We start from the raw sequence: 19,545 nt of genomic DNA, 5'->3' as shown, positions 1-19,545 counted from the left end.
ACTTGTTAAATGAGCACGTCTACATAGATCTTACACTTTATTCCGGAGATTTTTCCTTTCACCCCTAAAATGTTGTTGGTTTAATTTTCTTTCTTTTTATTAGGGGGGTGACCTTATAGTTGATGTTTATCACAGTGACAAAAGATTATAAAAACAACTAATATGAAATTAATGCATGTTTGTGAGTGTGTGGATGGAACCATACAGAATCTCGCACTTGAATTCAGGAGGCGATCATGTCTGATTATACATCATGTCTGACTATACATGACATTATTACAGGTTTAGACAGAAAGTGGTTAGAGGTAAGAAAATAATCTGTCTGATTTAAAGTGATCTTATTTTTATAATTCTTAGTTTCTGTGGGACGTTTTTGTGCTTGGACTTAAAAGGAAAAGCTGCCACTGTGTCATAGGACGACTTTAACTATAGCGATGCCAGGTCAAACATAAATATGCAGCACAATAAAGTGACACTTGATCCACTATCTGTCGTCACATGAGGTTTTTCAGGTTCTTTGCTAATCCTGCTGGCCTGCTCTGTCGCTGCTGGGCCACTCACAGCTACTTAAAGCTGAATAGGCTGCTTTGTATTTGTAAAGGTTCGTTCACAACGCACAATATTTTAGCCATATATATCTATATATATATAGATGGTGTTGGGAAACCAGAGCACCTTGGCGAGAAGTGGGCTACTGGAACAAGAAAGAAATGGCTGAGATGCGAGAACAAGGCTCTGTTGGAATGCTACTACTCAAGTAACCCTAGTCAGAGGGGTTACATGCAAAGAATGTGCGGTGAATGGGAACGGAGAAACCCACATTCAAGGCTGACGGCGAAGCAACTAGTAGCTCAGTGTTCCAACATCCACAAACGGCAACTGCTATCACAACTTGAGATTGACGAGATACAACACAAATGCTACGGCAAGGGGGAGCCAGGACGCCAGGTCAGAGGGGAGGTTTCACCATCTCCCCAACCGGAAATTGGGTACGAAGCCCCAATAAGCACAGATACGCTGAGCGAGGCAGCAACTGACCTGAAAGATAAGATCATGGCGAGATTGAACAGGCAACCCCGAACCCCACTACAACGGCTAAGTGAAGTACCATCAGAAAGTCTCATGGAAGATGTGAATGCAGCATTGAGAGCGATCCCTACCACAACAATCACAGAAACCAATGAGCTGATATACGCTTCAGCATCAGTGATCCTAGAGGTGCTTGGCTATAAGAGCAACCATGGGAGCCATGAGAAACAATACCCACCATGGAAACGAAGGTTGGAGGCAAAAATCAAGGTAGCTCGAAGGGAAGTGAGCCAAATGACAGAGGCCCAGAGAGGTGCAATGAAAAGACCAATGCCTAAGAGGTACAGCCAGATGACCATACCTGAAGCACTCGAAACTGCCAAGCAAAGGCTACAAGCCTTGGCCAGCCGCCTAAAGAGATACACCAGAGATAACGAAGCCAGACGAATAAACCGGCTGTTCGCAACACAACCTGCGAAAGTGTACTCTCAATGGCAGGGTAATAACAACAGAGCAGACCCACCAAGGCTGGAAACTGAACAGTACTGGAAGGGTATATGGGAAAGGGAGGCCCAGATCTACCACACCAGACAAGACCCAAGGTGTAGACTGTGCAAAGAGGCCCCAGAGACGGTCCAGCACATAACTGCAGGGTGTAAGATGCTGGCAGGCAAAGCATACATGGAACGCCATAACCAAGTGGCTGGCATAGTATACAGGAACATCTGCGTGGAGTATGGACTGGAAACCCCAAGGTCAAAGTGGGAAACACCTCCCAAGGTGGTAGAGAACGAGCGAGCCAAGATCCTGTGGGACTTCCAGATCCAGACTGACAGAATGGTAATGGCGAACCAACCAGACATTGTGGTGGTGGATAAAGAGCAGAGGAAAGCCGTAGTGGTGGATGTAGCAATACCAAGCGATGGCAACATCAGGAAAAAGGAACATGAGAAACTAGAGAACTACCAAGGGCTCAGAGAAGAACTGGAGAAGGCTTGGAAGGTGAAGGCCACAGTGGTGCCTGTGGTGATCGGAGCACTAGGGGCTGTGACCCCCAAACTGGAGGAGTGGCTACGACAGATCCCTGGAAAAACATCCGAAATCTCAGTCCAGAAAAGTGCAGTCCTAGGAACAGCAAAGATACTGCGCAGAACCCTCAAGCTCCCTGGCCTCTGGTAGAGGACCCGAGCTTGGAAAGTGGATGAGACCACCCGCGTGGGGTGAGAAGGGAGTTTTTTTTAAATATATATTAGGTTTAACAACAAACAGCAACTGAGCCATGGTCCAAGTCTTGTACATCAACAACATGTAGGTTACAGAGAAATAATGATCGTGGGAAACGGCAGGTGGCGGCAGTGAGAAAGTAACTGAGACGAAGCGAAGAAGACGTGAACTTTGAACTTTGCCTCAGCAGTTCGTTTGGGCGAAGAAGATGCGGGTTAGGAAATGACAGCTGTGTAAGTAAACGGGTCAAAGTGCATTTATGGGCCATTAACATACGTTTTAATGATTGAATTGTAACTTCATTCCGACATTTTGGGTTATTTCTTCTTGAACTTCAACGGATTTAGGTGCACGTTAAAAGACTAGCAGCGTGAATGCTAGCTGATAGGTAGCATGCTAGCTAACGTTAGCGGTTAGCACTAGCATAACGTCATATCTGGCGAGCACCGCGCAAGCTCATGTATATAAAGCGATCGTTTATTTATTGTCTAGTTTATTTCGTTTTATGTAGAAGAGCGTTAGCGTCAAGCTACAGTTAGCGTTAGGTAGACGACGCAACTTTACACTCTAATGGCAGCTTATAGGAAAAAGCTACACAGTAATAAGCCAATAAAAAAATTTATCATGAAACGCGTGAAGTCCAGGTTTTGTTAAGGAGTAAAATAAAAGGTGTAAAACTTTGATGGGCTTTTATTCTGCGCTAGGGATATGTTTCTACAGTGAATCATACCTTTTTATATGTAAAAAGGCGTGAAGTATCTAAAAAGACTCAGGTAAACGGCGAGAAAGATTACTGTACTGGGAAATGTAGTAAAAGTACAATTGAAGTGTAAGTAAAGGTACTTACAAATCTAGTCTTGCACACAGTCGAGTACATGCAAAGGTCAGACCCCACTGTACAGTTTATTTTTACATGTACTGAGGTTTTGACTCGACTTTCATTCAGCTGACACCGAACGACCAGGCGTCGCAAACCGTGAGCTGGACGTTAAACCACAGGGACAAACCTGAGCCATTCACATGTAACTTCTTCAATAAATGACTTGTTAGTCATTTATTTTTTACAACCTTATTATATATTTTTCTCTTTCCATGTTTGGGTTGTGCAGTTATATCCGCTGTTAATCTGCACAACATTACTAATGGTGCTCAAAAAAAGCTCAAATGTTATGCTCCCATAGTGTTTTGCGTTTTGTTTGATGTGAAGTAAAAGTCAGGTTAAAAATGTTTTCCTCTATAAGAAAAAAACTATTAGAATTTATTTGGGTAATAAAGCTTCTGAAGATCAGAAGCCGCTGCTGTCGCATACATCTGAGCGGCTCAGTTTTTGTTTTTTTAAGCACTGCTTTTAAGGGAGACTTGGTCTGTGTGTCACTCTGTGTTCCAGGCTGTCTGGTACCATCCAGGCGATAAATGACTGACAGATGCCTTCACCATGATGCTGAGCTGCAGCGCCTTGGTCGTCACCCTCCTGCTCTCCCAGGCCAGGAGCTTCCTGGGTCCCTCGGAGGACGACAGCATCCCTGAGGAGTGGGTGCTGCTCCATGTGGTTCAGGGCCACATTGGGGCTGGAAATTACAGCTACCTGCGTCTCAACCACGATGGGAGAATCATCCTGCACATGCAAAGCCTCAAAGGAGATGCAGATCTTTACGTGTCTGATAAAACCCTCCGGCCAAGTTTCGACACCTACAAGCTGCAGTCCGCCACCTGTGGTCAAGACATGGTGGTGGTGCCAGGGGACTTTGCGAGGCCTGTGGGAATCGGCATTTACGGCCACCCGTCTCACCAGGAGAGCGAGTTTGAAATGCGAGTGTTTTACGATCAGACAGTTCCACAGGACCCGTTCGATAATGGTTCATACACGGAAAACGGACACAAGAAAGCAAAATCTCCTCAGGCAGCAGAGGAGGAATTTCAGGAGGAGGAGTCCATCTTGTGGACTATTCTCATCGGACTTTTAAAGATTATACTTGAGATTTTGTTTTGAAAATCTGCAAATCTTCCATGCTGCTGTGTAAGAAGGAAACGGCTGAGTCAGCTTTGATGTGTTAAACAAAGTGTTTGGTTTAATCCTGTTAAGGTTGCGAGTATGTTGCACCATTTTACCAAGATTCTGGTTTATGGTCAAATCTACAGGAAAATTATTTGAAAATGTTGAATCAAAACATCTGCGTAGAGGACTGGTGTTCCCAGGTTAGCAGTGACCCGTCCCAAAATGCTCCACAAAGTTGTTCCCCTTCCAAGGGGAGATTAAGTTTATCCAGTTCTCACATGCACAGATTCAAATGAAGATTTTATGCTGTAATAAATCCTCATCTCCTTCCTGGCTGTAAAGTGACCTGTTAACAATCGCCAGTCGTTTTGTTGGGCAAATATTAATTGAAGCTGATCCGAGACTTCAGCAGTGAGCAATGAGGCAACTATGCTCCGAATGAGCTGATGTTCACACTGAATGCTGCAACATTAAGAGATATACAAACTATGGAAGATGGGGCTCAAATGTACTGAAGGCATTTCTAATGCTCACATGAGCTCTTTCTGTTCACATCCAGCACAAACATCAATATACAAACTGTGAGTCTGTTGACAGACTGTAGCCTGTAGTGTGACATTGTCATTTGATGCAGAAAGAATCACTTTCAGGCCAGTTTGGATGTTTGGGGAATTATTACAGTAGCTCGTTATACTGTGAGCCTTTGAAAGCCTACGTTTGACATTCAACTTGTCAAATAACCAGAAATGTGTCCAGGCTCAGTCTTACCTCAGCCTGTGAATGTTACTCCAGGTTCGTTCAGAGTTTTTACCTCCAAGTTCTGATGTGATCACAGAAGAAGAGATTAGACAAAAAAAATACAAAATTGCGCTTACATAATTTTTGAGAGGTTGTTGGAAGCCAGACGTTGACAGTTTATCGAGTGGGTGTCAAAGCAATCTTCAGGTGCTCATGAAAGTGAACAAATGTGGTTTTTGCTGTCTTTGCTGGTCCTGTGTGTTCTGGCCTTTAAATGATGGCGTGAGAGAACAACACGTGTGTGCTCAGCTCGCGCTGCACGTCTCCAGTTTTACGTCCTGGCTGTAGTAAACTGGAAGTTTCAGAAGCTATGAAGAAGCCGCTTCTCTATGGCACAGATCAGAGACCTGCACAAACAACTGCTCTCTGTTTCTGTGCAGGTTTGAAATTAACTGTGGAATGAGGTGTTTGCACCTGTTTAGAATCTGTAGCACAAGATTTTTACCTCCTATAAAATTTAATTGCAATTTGGAAATTCTGTTCCTGTCAGATAAACACTGAAGTAATTTTACACACACACCAGACTGTGAATTTAGTTTTGTTACGTGTAACGTGTGCTGGTAGCAGACGTTTAATGAATAAAGGCAAGGGAGGACTGGATACAGCAGAACACCTGTTTCAGGGTTCATCTGGGCACCTGACTGTGCTTTCACCGGTCTTTTAAACATTTACACACCTAAAGTCATCTGTGCTACGAAGTACAGCTTCATTCATTCTCATGTTATTTGCATTCAAAGTAACGAACTGTGGTAACTTGTGAAGTAATGAAGCTTGTGCTTTTTTTCAAATGCGCAGACAAACAAAGCCACTGTGGTGCCGCAGATGCAGAACTCATAATTCTTGTAGAGGAACCACTGGATGATGGTGCTGATTGATTTTCACCTGGTGTAGGAATCCTTGAAAGTGAAGTGCTGCTCAATAGGTTTTCATGATCCTTATTCATTGTTTACTGAATTATTTTCTTAGTCTCCAAATGGAAATGTTGCTGTTTTGATGTTAATCCCTGTGGCGTCATTTGGTTTGTTCACTCTTTATTTTGTTGCCTGTTGGACAAGCTCCTGATTTAAACATCACGTTCAGTGTTGAAGTTCAGTTCTGAATTACTCGTCACCACTGTGCAGAAATGTTTTGACAGTGCCTTCAGATCAGTCGTCTGCAGCAGGAGCAGCATCCACCTGTTTCCACAGTCGACTCAATCAGGTTTCTTTATAATAAACAGCTGTTTTTAAGACTGTTAAACTCTGTTTCCCGAGTCTTGTTTTAAGTTGTATAAACGTGAAATATAAGCGTAGGAGATAGATCTGCTTTCTACAAAGACCTGGACCATGTTAAACTCTTCAAAACACCATTATACTCTGCTTAAAGTTTGTTTAAAATAGCATTACTTCAAATTATTCTGAGTATTAAATACATGCTCTTAAGAAATACAAACTGCTTCCTCTGAACATTCCCCTGACACATAGTTTTAAACGCTTTTAAACATGAATCTCATTACATGAATCACATTCGTTATAATTTAATCTCCAAAGTACCCATAACTGAAGTTGGCGAATAATGTAGCATACGAGGTTTATATCTGACAGGAAGTGAAGTATCGTTAATAAATACTGCTCTCCTTTCCTGCCTTGCACCAAATGCAAAATGTATCTGTCACATGTCTGCAGAACTATTTATTTACAGAACAAAAACTGAGGACCTTCATTATTTTGAGTGTTGCAGCTGCTTATTAAACCTCTGCTAACTTATTTTATTTCAATATAGACACTAACTAAAACTGGCTGCTAATTCGATTAACAACTGCCTTTCCTGTAATAATCTGTTGTATTTACAATGGAGAAACTAGTACCAGACATGTTGCTAATAAAATTGTGACTCAATCCTTAAGTCGTGTTACTTAATCACTGAAGATCATAGGTCAAGAAACACCTTCCTGTTGTTAACGTGCCACGAAATAACACTGGAGTCACAGCCATGCAGCAACTGATTTATTTACAGAATGAACAACCAAGAAGCATGTTGCTAAACTCTGAGGGAGGTCAGAGTCTGTGTTGGTTGCTGGTTAAAGTGCCTCTGGAGTTCGTCAACAATATATTTGACCCGATTGTTTCCTTTTATACGTTTCATTTCACTCAGAAGCAATAAACCCGCAGTTTGTTTGTAAAATCATTCGAACTAGTCCATCAGGCCAGCCTGGGGGCCAGCTGGATGCTGTTGATCCGCAGCACTGACTGCGGCTGGACGATGATCCTCTTCTTCTGGTACCGGTGTCTCCTCCAGAAGCGCATGTGGATTTTGGGCCAGGATTCTGTTTTTTCGATCACAGTGGCCTCGACCCGGACCAATTCCTTCCCCAGCAGAGGCCTACCGACCAGTGTGAAGTCCTCAGCACCGACAAGTAGCACCTTCTCCATCCGAATCCGGTCCCCGCACTCCGCCTCGATGTGGTTCTCGATGAGAATCAGGTCTTCGTCCGTCACCTTCCACTGGCGACCGGCAAAGTGCACCACAGCGAACAATCGGCCGAAGGCCTGCTGGTGGATCCGCTGGTTCACGGTGCTCACCACCGCAGCGTGTCGGTGGCGCTCCTCCTCCTCCGAGATCACGCTCGGCAGCTCCAGCCACGGCGGCCTAGACAGGGAGGTCCGGGGCACCGGGTCGCCACTCACGGAGCTTTGTGTTCGTACGCCAGCGGGAAACAGAAGCCCAAGTCTTGGTAAAAACGTGCTGCATGTCCTCCAGAGTCCCACACAACCTCTGCTTACCGCCATCTTGCCAGGAAGTAGCAGGCTTTCTTCTTCTTGTCTTTTAAATGGCGGGTGGCAATCAACTGAAAGGTGCATTACCGCCACCTAATGGTGGAGTGTGGATCAGAGTTGATCAATCAGGGAAATTTTTAAGAAATAAATAAACAAATAATAATTTAATTAAAAAAAACTAGCTAACTTCCATCCAAGCTTTGCGATTCCCTCAGAAACAAGACTAGTTCCCTATAACTTCCTGACCGACCGAGTATGTGCTGTAGTGTGAATTCCCCCGTGCTGTAAAACTGTCCCTTGATGAAATGTTACACACCACGTGTTTCACTGATTCCTCCACCTGACAAAAATCACACCTGCCCCGACTGGTGTCTTCCCATTAAACGTAATGTCTTATTAAGCTTTGTGTGTCCTAATCTTAACCTTGATATTATATTGTCCTCCTTTGTGGAAGTAGTTGGTCTTCCTCGTCGTTTATTTAACAGTGGGGTCATTCTGCATAGAGGCGCATTATCGCCATCTACCGTGTTAGTCGCAAAACTAATAAATAAAGACAAATACTTGTATTTATAAATGTTTTCCTGTACTTTCAATTTCTGACATTTTAAAAGGTTGATTGTTGACAAACTATTTATGTTGAAAGCTAGGCCATTCTTACGTAAAGCATCTGTCCTTTAGCCCAATTTAATTCAGTAAATCAGTAAATACTCCCAAATATTTATAGTCCTCCACAATTTCCACACTGTGTCCCTGGACACCTTGGTCTTGCTCAGTTCCACTACTAGTTCCTTTTTTCTTCAGTTCCTTTGTCTGCTGACACCATACAACAAGGTTACAGGCCTGTATTCTGATTCATCACTCTTACTCATACATACAACTATGTTACAATCATCAGAAAACTTTTGAAGGTGACACAAAAATTAAATTTCTGTCACTACATCGTTGTTTGTTTTCATTTTTTGTCTGTTTAAAGTCTTTTTGTTAATTTATGAAGTTTTAAAGTTATTTTTGAGTACACTTCTTTTTTTGTTTTGGGTTGGTTGAAATATATGCATGTAAATGTATGAAATGCGTCATCTGACGTTTTAATAGATAATAATTACATGTATAGAAATGTATTTTACCTTGTTATTCTTTGAGAAGTGAGACTTATAACAACTACAGTCTTTTCGCTGTGGTGGGTCTGTGAAACAACGAGGGAATAACGACAGCCCGTGAACGCAGCACCTCCTCCATTTTGTTGCCGCTCGGTTTCCGTGTTTCTGAGAAGGGACCGAGTAAAACGTTGTCAGCGGCAGTATGGCTCTGCTCGGAGGTCCGGGGAGCGGGTAAACTTTGTGTAGCTACTTTAAACTGCTAAGATCGACTGTTAAACCCATTCGGGCGTGTGTTTAAAGACCAGGTACATCTCCGAGCGCCCCGGACTGCGCTGACACTGACAGCTGGAAAGTAAACAGCTCCAAGCTAACGGCTAACCGCAGAAGCGCTACTAGCTCACCTGCTAGCCCGTCGACAGCTAGCCAACGTAGCCGGCTAACCTGTGCCTGATTTCGGCTGGTGTTAATTACATCCCCGCGACTTTCCAGCACCCCCCCATTCTGGTATTAGCCAAACTGCGCTGAGGAAGAATTGCCACAACGACACTTTTCCATTCATGTTGTTTGGGAGACTACGCTTTTCGAAGCACGGTAAGTTGGAGCTAGCTCCTCCTAAGTTAAGCTAGCGCCAGGTGTGTTCGTCTCAGGCGAGGTTCACCTGAGAGGGAGCGGCTGGAGACGCCACAAACCTCGCCGAGCCTGACGAATCCCGCCCTGAGCTGCTTGTCCCTGTGTCTGCGTGAAAGTCCTGCGCGTTTGATGTATGCAGCACGTAGACACTTAATTTCGTGTAGTAATCTGACACTAATCTCACACACACACTACTAATGCAGGCAGGTTTGTCTGCAAGTAGCACTAGTCCGCAAGGCTTGAAGGGCAAAGACCTGCTTCTTTTGACGCTATTAATAGTCGTACACTTAATAACGTTAGCTGTATGTGGGCTAATTAATGGTATATATCGAAAAGCTTTATCACCAATGTCCAGTTTGTTCAGATGTAGCTAGTTTGAAACCATCTGTCCGTCAATGTCATAATATGTTGCCAACATTTCTGATATTTATCAGTAGTAAATAATGAGATGTGGCCTAAGGTCACAGTGAAATGTTTTGCAACTGCATGATGTGTTTTGTCTAAAACTCTAAGTGCAACCCCTTTAAAAAGCCTAGAAACCCTGGCTCACAGGCCCAGACTGCAGCTCACTGCATTTCCTTGATCACTAATGCATGTCATTTCCTCATACTGCACCCCCTCCCCTACTGTATTCCACAGTGCAGCGTCACACTGTTGATGTGGGGGAAACTTTTCCATTTGATGGTTGTTTACCAGCTCCTTGGATGATATGTTTAATGGAGGCTAAGCCCTCTGCCATCGTGACCCAGTTAGAGCTTGACTATACTTTGATCTTTAATGGAAAGGCTTAGTCAGATTATAGAGTTCATAGGTCAGGACCTGATGGTTTTATTAGTGTAATGGCTACCAGATTTGTGTTTTTGTGTATGTAGGTATGCGCTGCAGCAGTAATGGATCACAGGGTTTTTTTTACACCAAGAATGCATGACTACTCTTCTAGTTAGACTTGAACGTTGTCTATTTCCTTAAATATTTGTTGTTTTCTTACATTTGTTTTAAAGTAATTATAGTTTTTATATACAAATAGTCTAACTGTAGAATTGTACATGCTGCACTGGGGTGACATGTCGCTTCCCTGTGAAAATGTCGGGTCCAAAGACAGAGGTGTGCCATCACTTTTTACACTCTCTGCAATGGATTTCCATAAGAAAGGCTCAACTTTGCATGCAGGGCTTGTCCTTTAATACTGCGGTCCTCTGAGCTGCCACATGCCATTTAACTTTTTCTCGTCTTAACATCCAAGTAGCTATGGAAACTTTAACAGGTTTGTATAGTTTGCTAAGGAACAATTTTCAGACCAATATTGTGGTATCTCCTGTTTGTGTTGTGTCTTTGATATCACTTTGAATGTTTCAGGTTGGTCCTGAAGTATCAGTCCTTGACATAAAGCTGGATCAAACTTCCTACACAACAGTTTGAGTCTATTATTTAGATATATTGGCACAGCTTTTGGGTTGCTGCACTCAGGACCGCCTAGGGCACAGCACACTCAAATTATTGTTCATGAAGAGACTTGTTGTTCCTGATCTCCTGAAGGTCTCAATTCTTACATCTGTTAATACTTTTGTAAAATATTTGTCAGTGAAAAAAAAACTGCTTCTGTGTCGTATTCAACTGCAATTTAGAGTAGAAGAAAATGCGTTTTCCAGCAATAGAGGGTATTGTCAGCTGCAGATTGTCAGTTAATAGTAATTGCGTATAAGCTGTGATTGAGTTTAAACTAGTCCTAACTGTATGCTGTATTACTTGAATATCAGTTTGCAAACCTGAAACCAATGTTTTGTGTTATATGTAACTCAAATTAAAACCATTATTATCAAAAGCTGTGTTAAAACAAAAGCCAGTGATCTTCAATTACATTATCATTGAACCAAGTTAAAGGTTAACACGTCTCTATTAAAAGGAGATATTCTGTGAGTTGTTCGTAAAGGTGTTCAGGTTTAATGTAAACTTTGTGCCTGAAGCTTTAATCCGTGCACACTCAGCAGAGTTTGAAGGGTTTTGGTAAACTCTCCCCCCTCTTTGTAAGTTTCCGTCTCTGTTACTCCGCTTCTCTGTTTCAACCACGTCACTGACAGCAGATCTTGCTAGGCGAGATTCCTTTGGTTTTCCTGAAAACCTGCCCCTACAGCAGCCAGGCAGACTGACAGTGGAGGATGAGAGGGTGGGGCCTCTGTTATCATGAGCCAACAGAGGCCAGAACGCTGGGAGATTTCAGATTTAATATATTATCACAGGCTTTATGATGCTGGACAAAGGTACTTTATGTTTTGGTCTAATGTAAACTCAGCAGTATGATTGATCTATGTTGTGTGAATTAAAAAGCTTTGATTTATTCCACAAGACCAGAAACAGAAACCAGAATTACTGATCAGTTCTTGGATCTGGAGGCGTGTAGAGCTACGTACGGCGTTGGTTAAAGGAAGACCTTTCCCCATAATCATGGGTTTTGGAGGGTGCTGATCGGTTACTTTGCCTTTTCATGCCAGACATTCTTGGACACATCGTCTGATCATGTAGCTATTAATTAAATATGTCCCTGACATGTTTGGACAGCTCTACATGCTGTAATGGGGCGCGCTGCCTTCAGTCTTTAAAAGCCAACCACCTTAAGGCTGTAGATGGGTTTTCAGAATTTCACAGCAATATTAAACACACAGTAACTAAACGCAGTTTTTTGTTGCTTTAGTTGAAGTGTATCTGTTTGAGTTGTCTGATAACTGAACCGCATTAAATATTAGTTGAGGGATCTGCACGTAACTAGGAAAACAAGAATTGCGTGGCTCCTCAGCCTTTTCAGGTGTTTTCTCTTTATTGTGTGTTGGGAGACGTTGAGTTTCTGGTCTAAGATGTTGGCACCAAGCCACGTACAGCTGGCTAGCGTCTCCTCCACCAGTAAATACCTTACCCATGAATATTGTTGTTCTCATTTGTAAATGTCTTTGAATTGTAACGTTTGACGTGACGTTTCAAAGGCCCCTGTGGATAAAGAAAGACTTGCTGTGAGATGGAACGAAGCATTTTAACTCCATCGTATCCTGAAACGTGCTCTTCTGGCCAAAGGCTCTTGAAGCTGTTTCTTCAGGCGCTGGTGGCTTCTGTAGAAGTGCTGTTGATTTTTCAATTGCTGACTCTTTTCTCTGGAGAGAACCATTTCAACTGCTGTTCATTATGGTCTCAGCTCTGATTTCAGCCACTTGTTAATGCATGGACCACACACACACACACACACACACACACACACACACAGACGTATTGAACAGAACACGCTGACGTAGCGTGATGCTAGCAGCTCACTCTGTTTTTGCCTGTGCGCATTCCATCTTCAAGCTGCAACCAAAAGCTTTGATTCTTTCCATTATATGGGCACAGCTGTGTGTGTGTACATATGATTCTACCTTCGCCTCCTTCAGCATTAACACTATTGTTTTAACTAACCTCATTTGCAGTTTGATAGAAGCCGTTTCTTGTGTTTTAGGAGCCTGAGTGCGTCGTCCCAGTGGAGACGGTGAAGCTGTTGTCTTTACTCTGAACAGAGAAGTGCCAACAGAGGGACAGGATGCCTAATCCTCCACCTCCGCCTCCACCCCCAGGACCCCCACCCCCACCCACCTTTAACCAGGTCAGTGAGGACAGTCAGTGTAGCTCAGTAGGTCCAAGTGGTTGTGGTTCGTCCTGAATTGATGCCGTCTGGTACTTTCATCTCTTCTAATGTTTTGTTTGGTCTCAAATGAAAACAGTGAAACAGATGTCAATTATGTCTCTCACAGTATAGTTACCAAGATCAGCTGTTACCCAGAACACACTGCAATGCAAGTAACAATGGCAATTTGAGCAGCTGAACTTCTTAAAAAACCTAACTAACTAACAAAAGACAAACTAGTGAATTTTGTGGCTTGTATGTATCTTCCTTTAAATGGTTTTCCATGGAGATCTCTAATTTAAACCTTTTGCAGACCAGACCTAATTATTATTATTATTATTATTATTATTATTATTATTGGATCATTTTAGGCCAGTGTGGCCCGTTTTACCTGCTTTCACAGGCGAACACCACTCCCCCAAAGCTGACAGCGTCGGAGTCCAAGGGCAGGGGAGCGCTGCTGTCAGACATCCACAAAGGCGCCAAGCTGAAGAAGGTTGCTGCAGTCAATGATCGGAGTGCACCCGTTATAGAGAGTAAGTCATGTGACGTTCATGTCACACACAAACCTTTTTGTATAGCTGACCCATTAAACATCAGACACTACATATATATAATATAATATTTTAGTGGGACCAGGAGCAGTCATTTGGATCTGGGGCAACATATCATCCCTGTCATTGTGACCAGCTCTTGTCTTATGTGTCTTTATGTTACTTTTGTTCATAATTTGTCATGTCTGTTTTTTTCACTAGAATCAGGAGGAGGAGGGGGTGGAGGTGGAGGAGGGTTTGGAGGCGGTGGTCCTATGGGTATGGGAGGTCTTTTTCAAGGTGGAGTGCCAAAGTTGCGTCCAGTTGGAGGTAAAAATGTTTTTGTGTTACATTTATTCTTAATTATTTATTTATTAGATTTTTATTGTGACACTGCGATAATGTCACAAGTGTCACTGCTGACCAGGCTTGGCTGTTTGATCTTCATGCTTGTAGGTGTCTGTACTTCTATTGTGTTGTACTAAAACACCCAGTCTTGTTTCTCTTCTAAGATGGTCCATCTGGTGGAACCGTGGGCAGATCTGCGCTCAGACCTCCAGGATCCCGATCCTCAGCTACTCGTCCCCTCTCAGGCCAATCAACAACACCCAGCCCAGCTATAAAGCCGTCTCCTCCGGAGCAGCAGCATTCACACCGGCCCTCGCTCCCCGACATCTCCCGCCCATCGAGTAGCAGCAGCGGCTCCTCCACAGGTAGTGGGATGAAGCACAGCACCTCCGCCCCTCCCCCTCCTCCGCCCTTCAGCAAAGGTGGCCGTGGAAATGCCCCACCTGCCCCCAGCAATAGAGAAAAGCCTCTCCCACCGACACCCAACAGAGGCCCCACCCCTCCCACCTCTGGGAAGCCACCTCCATCTTCCAGCAAACCTCCAACCAGTGGCTCCTCAGCACCTCCACCTCCTCCACCTTACAGATCACACACACCAGGCGGCGTCTCCAACGGGTCGGCCCAGGTAGACGGGGGCGGTGCCCCTGAGCTGCCACAGCGGCACAACTCCCTGCACAAGAAACCCACCTCTGGAGGCGGACGCAGCCACGCTCCTCCACCCCCTCCTTCACCATCTCCATCCTCTCAGCAGGCTCCCAGACCACCTCCACCCGCTAGAGAGCCCCCGGGACGCAGAGCAGGTAAACCACAGTCAGCATTAGAAGGGTCAGATTACAAGATAGGACCCAAAAACAAAACAACACTTTGTGTTAAATTATCCAAATGAAAGCAAATTTTATCATCGGCACAATCGGGCCTTTTAATTTTATTCATGAAATGCTGAGAACCTCGTTGGTGTAAAGCTTTCAGGGTCATTCTGCAGGTTAAATGTCATTAAAGGTCCATTCATCCATTTGTCCAACCACTTAATGGGGGCCACTTGTAAATGATCTTTCTAGTCGTACGGTTTCATAAAACAGAAAGTGAGAGGCCAGAGTCCCGGCTTTTCACAGCTGTGGCTGTTGGGATGAGTTTGGGACTGTTTGTCTGAGACACTGAGGACCGTCATGAGACACTGGATGCTGCGCCAGCTCTGGATCGTTTGCATCGCACCAGTGTCACATCTGCAGAGGACTGAGAACCGTTGTTCTCAGCTGATGAAGGCAAAGCGAGGCGTTTTCTGACCCCCCGCTGTGAAGGTAGTCCTTGACGTGATCACGTGCTCAGACTCCATGTTTTTAGACGCGTAACCCAGAGTTGACCTTGAAAGAAATGCTGGATTTCTGTTTTCCGATACTCTTAAATGGTTTTATTTTCTCTTCGGAGCTGAACTGTGGAAACATATTCAGAATTCAACTAGTGAACAGACCAAAGAGGACGGCGTTATTTAGCTGGGCGCTGTGTTGTGATTGGACAGGGAAGCATTTCGCTACGAGGCCTCCTGGTTTCTCTGCATTCCTGACGTCCTGTGGAATATTCCAGCATTCCTCCTCACATTCGTGCCTTTGCTTTTCCTCTACATTTGCATTAACTCCATGACGTGACACATTTATTAGTGGGCCTGTTCTACGCTGTTCATTAAAAGATTAGTTGTGGCTGCATCAAAAGCATCGTAACTGTTTAAGCAGGAAACCACAGAACAATCAGATTGTTTTAATTAGAAGACTAAAACACAGAAGACAGAAGAAAAAAAAAGTCATGAGTGTAATTTTATGAAACAAAAAATGACAAACATTCTCTTATCTGTTTTAACTGGCAAATAAGAGCTCATCTGTGTGTGTATGTGTGTGTGTGTGTGTGCAGCTCCCCAGATTCCCTCCTCAGGCTCTCGTAACGGTGGCCGCGACGCGCCTCCTCCCCCTCCCCCCTATCGCGGAAACAGCTCCGCGGTCTCAGACTCTCTCAGCCGAGTGGGAAAGCCTCCTCCTCCTCCCTCCTCTTCCTCCATCCCATCGTCCTCTTCCTCACGCACCCCGGCTGGACCCCCACCACCACCCCCGCCCATCCGGAATGGCCACTCCTCCATGCCATCCTCCAAATCAATCCTGGGTGAGTCTGGATCGCCTCCTCCTCCTCATTGAGGTCTTCACCGTTCACACCTACTAATACATCTGTGTTTAACATTTCAAACCAGCCGCCACTGTTTTTAGAACAATACGGCTCCCTGTGCTCATTTTAAAGGCTCCTACTCACTGCTCTTGTCTCCATGAAACAAGATGCTGTGAATTCTATGTCTACCACTTTTGCCTTTGTCCAGCTCTTTTCCTTCTCACTTTAGGCTCTGTCTTGAAACCTCAGTCGGTGAGTTGTTAACCTAGTTTTGTTTGTGGTCTTGATGTGTTGGAGGTGATGCCGTAGAATAAATGGTGGTAGTCAAATTAAGCAGCCATGCAAACCCTGTTTCCTGTAGTGGAACGATACTAGCGCAGGCTGAAGCTCTCTCTTTCTAGGCCGACGCCACACACAGGGACAGGGATGCGACTCAGAGGAGCTGGGAGGTCATCGAACGATGGCGTTGAAACCCAAACTGTGAACTCTACCCTGACTGCTGTTTTTATATGTTTTCCTTTTCAGTTTTGATTGTTCCAGTATACAGCAAAGTGTTCGTCGTTTCATCTGCTTGTCTTTCAGTTGACCCACAGCTCTGGGTGGTTGTTGTTGTCCTCTTTGTCTTTGTCATTGTTGTTGTTGACTTTGTCGTTGTCGTCCTCTGCCATGTTTGTGTATAGTTGACACTGACAGCAGACGCTGTGTGTCAATAGAGGTGAGGCTGTGTGCTTTCACATCTACAGACCCCGGAACCCTGGAACTGTGGAACCGTGAACCTGTTCTCACCCCTGGAGCTCTGTTCTTGTTCAGCTACTGCTGCTAGTTTGCAAAACAAACTGTTGTCTGGGCAAACCAGTTCCTCTATGAGTGAGGACGACACACATCCATTAAATGGATAGAGTGCTGTTCTTTCATCGCTCTACTCTGGTTGGACGCAAGTCAGTCTCTGAAACTAGGTTCTTCAAGGAGGAAAACCTGGTTCCAGCATCAATATAAATGAATAACACTGTATAAATACTGTAAATATGTGCAAACTGACATTTCGTGTTCTTTCATACCCTCAGATGATTTTGAGTCAAAGTTCAACTTTCACCCCATCGAAGACCTTCCACCTCCTGAAGAGTACAAGCATTTCCACAAGGACTACCCCAGCAAAACTGAAAGAGGTAAGAGAGCCGGTTCCCAGCTCTGCTCGGATGTGGGTTCACAGAAACGCTCTGCTTTAGACCTTTTATAGGACTGAAGCAGAGCAGCAGCAGTTTACAGAATAAGAATCGTTTAGGATAATTTAATCCAGCTGTAACTCGCGCCTGTTGTGAACTCCAGCGTGTCATTAGTTTCTAGTTCCTGGTTTGTATTTGAGTTTCACAACCTTGTGTTAGTGCTGAAGCTTGTCTGTTCTTGGATAAAGCTACAGCTGATTGTTTAAATACGTGACCAACCGGTGTCGTACCCTCTGCCCTCAGCCCTGTCGCGAGGAGCTCCTCCAGCGCCGCCTGTGGGCAGGTGAACGGACCTCAGGGCAGCATGTGTCCGACTGGGACGGTGAGGAGGGAGTGGTGAAGAAGCACTCGATTCACAGACACACTACAAACATGAAGACACTAAGACACTAACACTACACGCAGCAAGGTTAACACTACACAGTGCACATTCGCCACTCAGTCACCTTCTGTCTTTGCACAAGACAATAATAGACCCCACTCGGAGGAGGAGCAGACTCCACCTTTCTGACTGTGACCCACCGCAAGCGCTCCTGCTTTGGTTGACTCTACATATCAGGACTAAGCTTCAAACTCTTCCATTCCATCATTTTTTTAAATTCATACTCACAATTACATTGATAATAGCGGTGGTTTTTATAATTCTGAGTTCTTAGTTTGTTTATTTTATTCTTATTAGTGTCGGCTTTAATCTTTGGGGGGAATTAAAGACTACAAATGGAATCTTCCCACAAAGCCGACTATGCCAATACTGTGGGGTGAATAGGTGATTCTGTATGTTGTCAGTTTTTTTTCAGCTGTGCCGGGTGGGGGTGCATTGAATCAACTGTCTGTGTCTGTGTGCCAAAAGCGTGCAGCCCGGGAGCTGCACACTCGACAAAAATGCATTGATGCATCACAGTTGCCAATTTGTGTCGGGAGCCTTGCCTGCTTGGTTATTCTACGTCTTCTCTGGGGGTATTTATATTTCCATCTTCAGGTTATCTTCTGAACCAGGACACTGTGCATGACACTCATTGATGCACCCATGTCAAACTACATACATGTTGATGTTGTATAGCAGACTAACAGGGTTCACCCGAGACCTGATCCTGATGTGTAGTTCACAAACCAGCATCTTCCTCTGAACACTACAATGATGTTTGATTAATGGACCAAGTTTAGGCGATTGTAGCTGCAGGTTTGCAGAGATTTGAGGTGTTTATAAGGGAACATTTAGGACTTTTGGCAGAACTGATCTTCCAGTTAAGCTGTTATGAACCCATGGTTTCAGCTCTGCTGCTGGTGGCGTTTCGCAGCCAGTGACGGATGCGTTGAGAAATCGCTATGCAAGGACCAGATCTGATTGTAGGTGGTGGCAGCAAACCAAAAAACCAAACACTCAAGTGCCAGAAAACGGCTTGAAGCAGGCCTTTCTTAACTTTTTAAAACTTGACTCGTGACATATTCAGCGGTGAATGAACAAATAGCAGTGGTTGTTCAGGTGTCTGTTCTCACGGCGCCTCCTGCTGGTTTTGCCTTAATCTGTGCTCGCTGATAGGTACCAGTTGTTTTATTGAGTGAACCCGATGAAAACAAAGTTAAGAAGAATCAAATATATTTGAGAATGCAATAAATATTGTATATTTACATTAATGAATATGGTAATCATAGTTATTGATCTATTTTTATGTTGTAAAAAGTTTCTGTAATATAGGAAAGAGAAATGATTCAGAGCTATAACATTGTCGAGGCGTGAGCTTTTATCTGCCAGAGCAGAACTGTAGAGCGTCTGATATTTGACCCTGAGGGTGAATGTGCTGAATGGATCCGTGTGAGGTTTTACCAACGATCCAGTTCATAAAACATCAGCAGGACACAAACGTCAAGATGGAGCCAACACACACACATTAAAGCTGCTCGTCCTTCCTGGATGTTCACTCGTCACATTTGTTCTCACCCTGTGGTCATTTCATGTTATTCAGCCATGTTTTTATCGTTTGAGAAGATTTCAAATAAATATATTCCTGTTTGGGAGAAGGGTACATGCACGACGTCTCTCCTTTGTCCGATGTCTCTTTGATTTAAACGTTTGTCTAATCACTGCTGACATCACATTCATCTACAGGAATAGATTTGGC

The 19,545-nt window shown here is 44.1% G+C and overlaps 3 protein-coding genes across 3 annotated transcripts; 2 read left to right on the top strand and 1 right to left on the bottom strand.

Annotated features, from left to right (window-relative positions):
* The first annotated feature begins 2,345 nt into the window (after window positions 1–2,345).
* On the top strand, window positions 2,346–6,286 carry c1h6orf120 (chromosome 1 C6orf120 homolog). Its single transcript, XM_029160541.3, has 2 exons — window positions 2,346–2,486; window positions 3,641–6,286. Exon 2 carries the CDS (start codon window positions 3,689–3,691, stop codon window positions 4,241–4,243), a length of 555 nt encoding a protein of 184 aa, XP_029016374.1. The 5' UTR covers window positions 2,346–2,486; window positions 3,641–3,688; the 3' UTR covers window positions 4,244–6,286.
* A 731-nt stretch (window positions 6,287–7,017) lies between these two features.
* On the bottom strand, window positions 7,018–7,896 carry mrpl21 (mitochondrial ribosomal protein L21). The gene has a single exon (XM_029160533.3). The coding sequence runs from the start codon at window positions 7,885–7,887 to the stop codon at window positions 7,228–7,230; it is 660 nt and encodes a 219-aa protein (XP_029016366.2). The 5' UTR covers window positions 7,888–7,896; the 3' UTR covers window positions 7,018–7,227.
* Window positions 7,897–9,022: 1,126 nt separating this feature from the next.
* wipf2a (WAS/WASL interacting protein family, member 2a) lies at window positions 9,023–19,449 on the top strand. The gene is made up of 8 exons (XM_029160308.3): window positions 9,023–9,491; window positions 13,009–13,152; window positions 13,577–13,709; window positions 13,929–14,036; window positions 14,219–14,854; window positions 15,957–16,202; window positions 17,267–17,368; window positions 17,669–19,449. Exons 2-8 carry the CDS (start codon window positions 13,090–13,092, stop codon window positions 17,710–17,712), a joined length of 1,332 nt encoding a protein of 443 aa, XP_029016141.1. The 5' UTR covers window positions 9,023–9,491; window positions 13,009–13,089; the 3' UTR covers window positions 17,713–19,449.
* Window positions 19,450–19,545: the final 96 nt, after the last annotated feature.

Source organism: Betta splendens, chromosome 1 (genome assembly GCF_900634795.4).
Source record: "Betta splendens chromosome 1, fBetSpl5.4, whole genome shotgun sequence".
Lineage (NCBI taxonomy): Eukaryota > Metazoa > Chordata > Actinopteri > Anabantiformes > Osphronemidae > Betta > Betta splendens.
The sequence above is the reverse complement of the archived record's forward strand: the minus strand, read 5'-3'. Positions and strand labels throughout refer to the sequence as shown.

Bases quoted from the DNA above. Each gene is read 5' to 3' on its own strand.
- mrpl21 (XM_029160533.3), bottom strand. From the start codon at position 7,887: ATGCACCTTTCAGTTGATTGCCACCCGCCATTTAAAAGACAAGAAGAA.
- c1h6orf120 (XM_029160541.3), top strand. From the start codon at position 3,689: ATGATGCTGAGCTGCAGCGCCTTGGTCGTCACCCTCCTGCTCTCCCAG.
- wipf2a (XM_029160308.3), top strand. From the start codon at position 13,090: ATGCCTAATCCTCCACCTCCGCCTCCACCCCCAGGACCCCCACCCCCA. The intron at 14,855-15,956 runs GTAAACCACAGT...GTGTGTGTGCAG, and splicing joins GCCCCCGGGACGCAGAGCAG to CTCCCCAGATTCCCTCCTCA. The intron at 16,203-17,266 runs GTGAGTCTGGAT...TCATACCCTCAG, and splicing joins ATCCTCCAAATCAATCCTGG to ATGATTTTGAGTCAAAGTTC.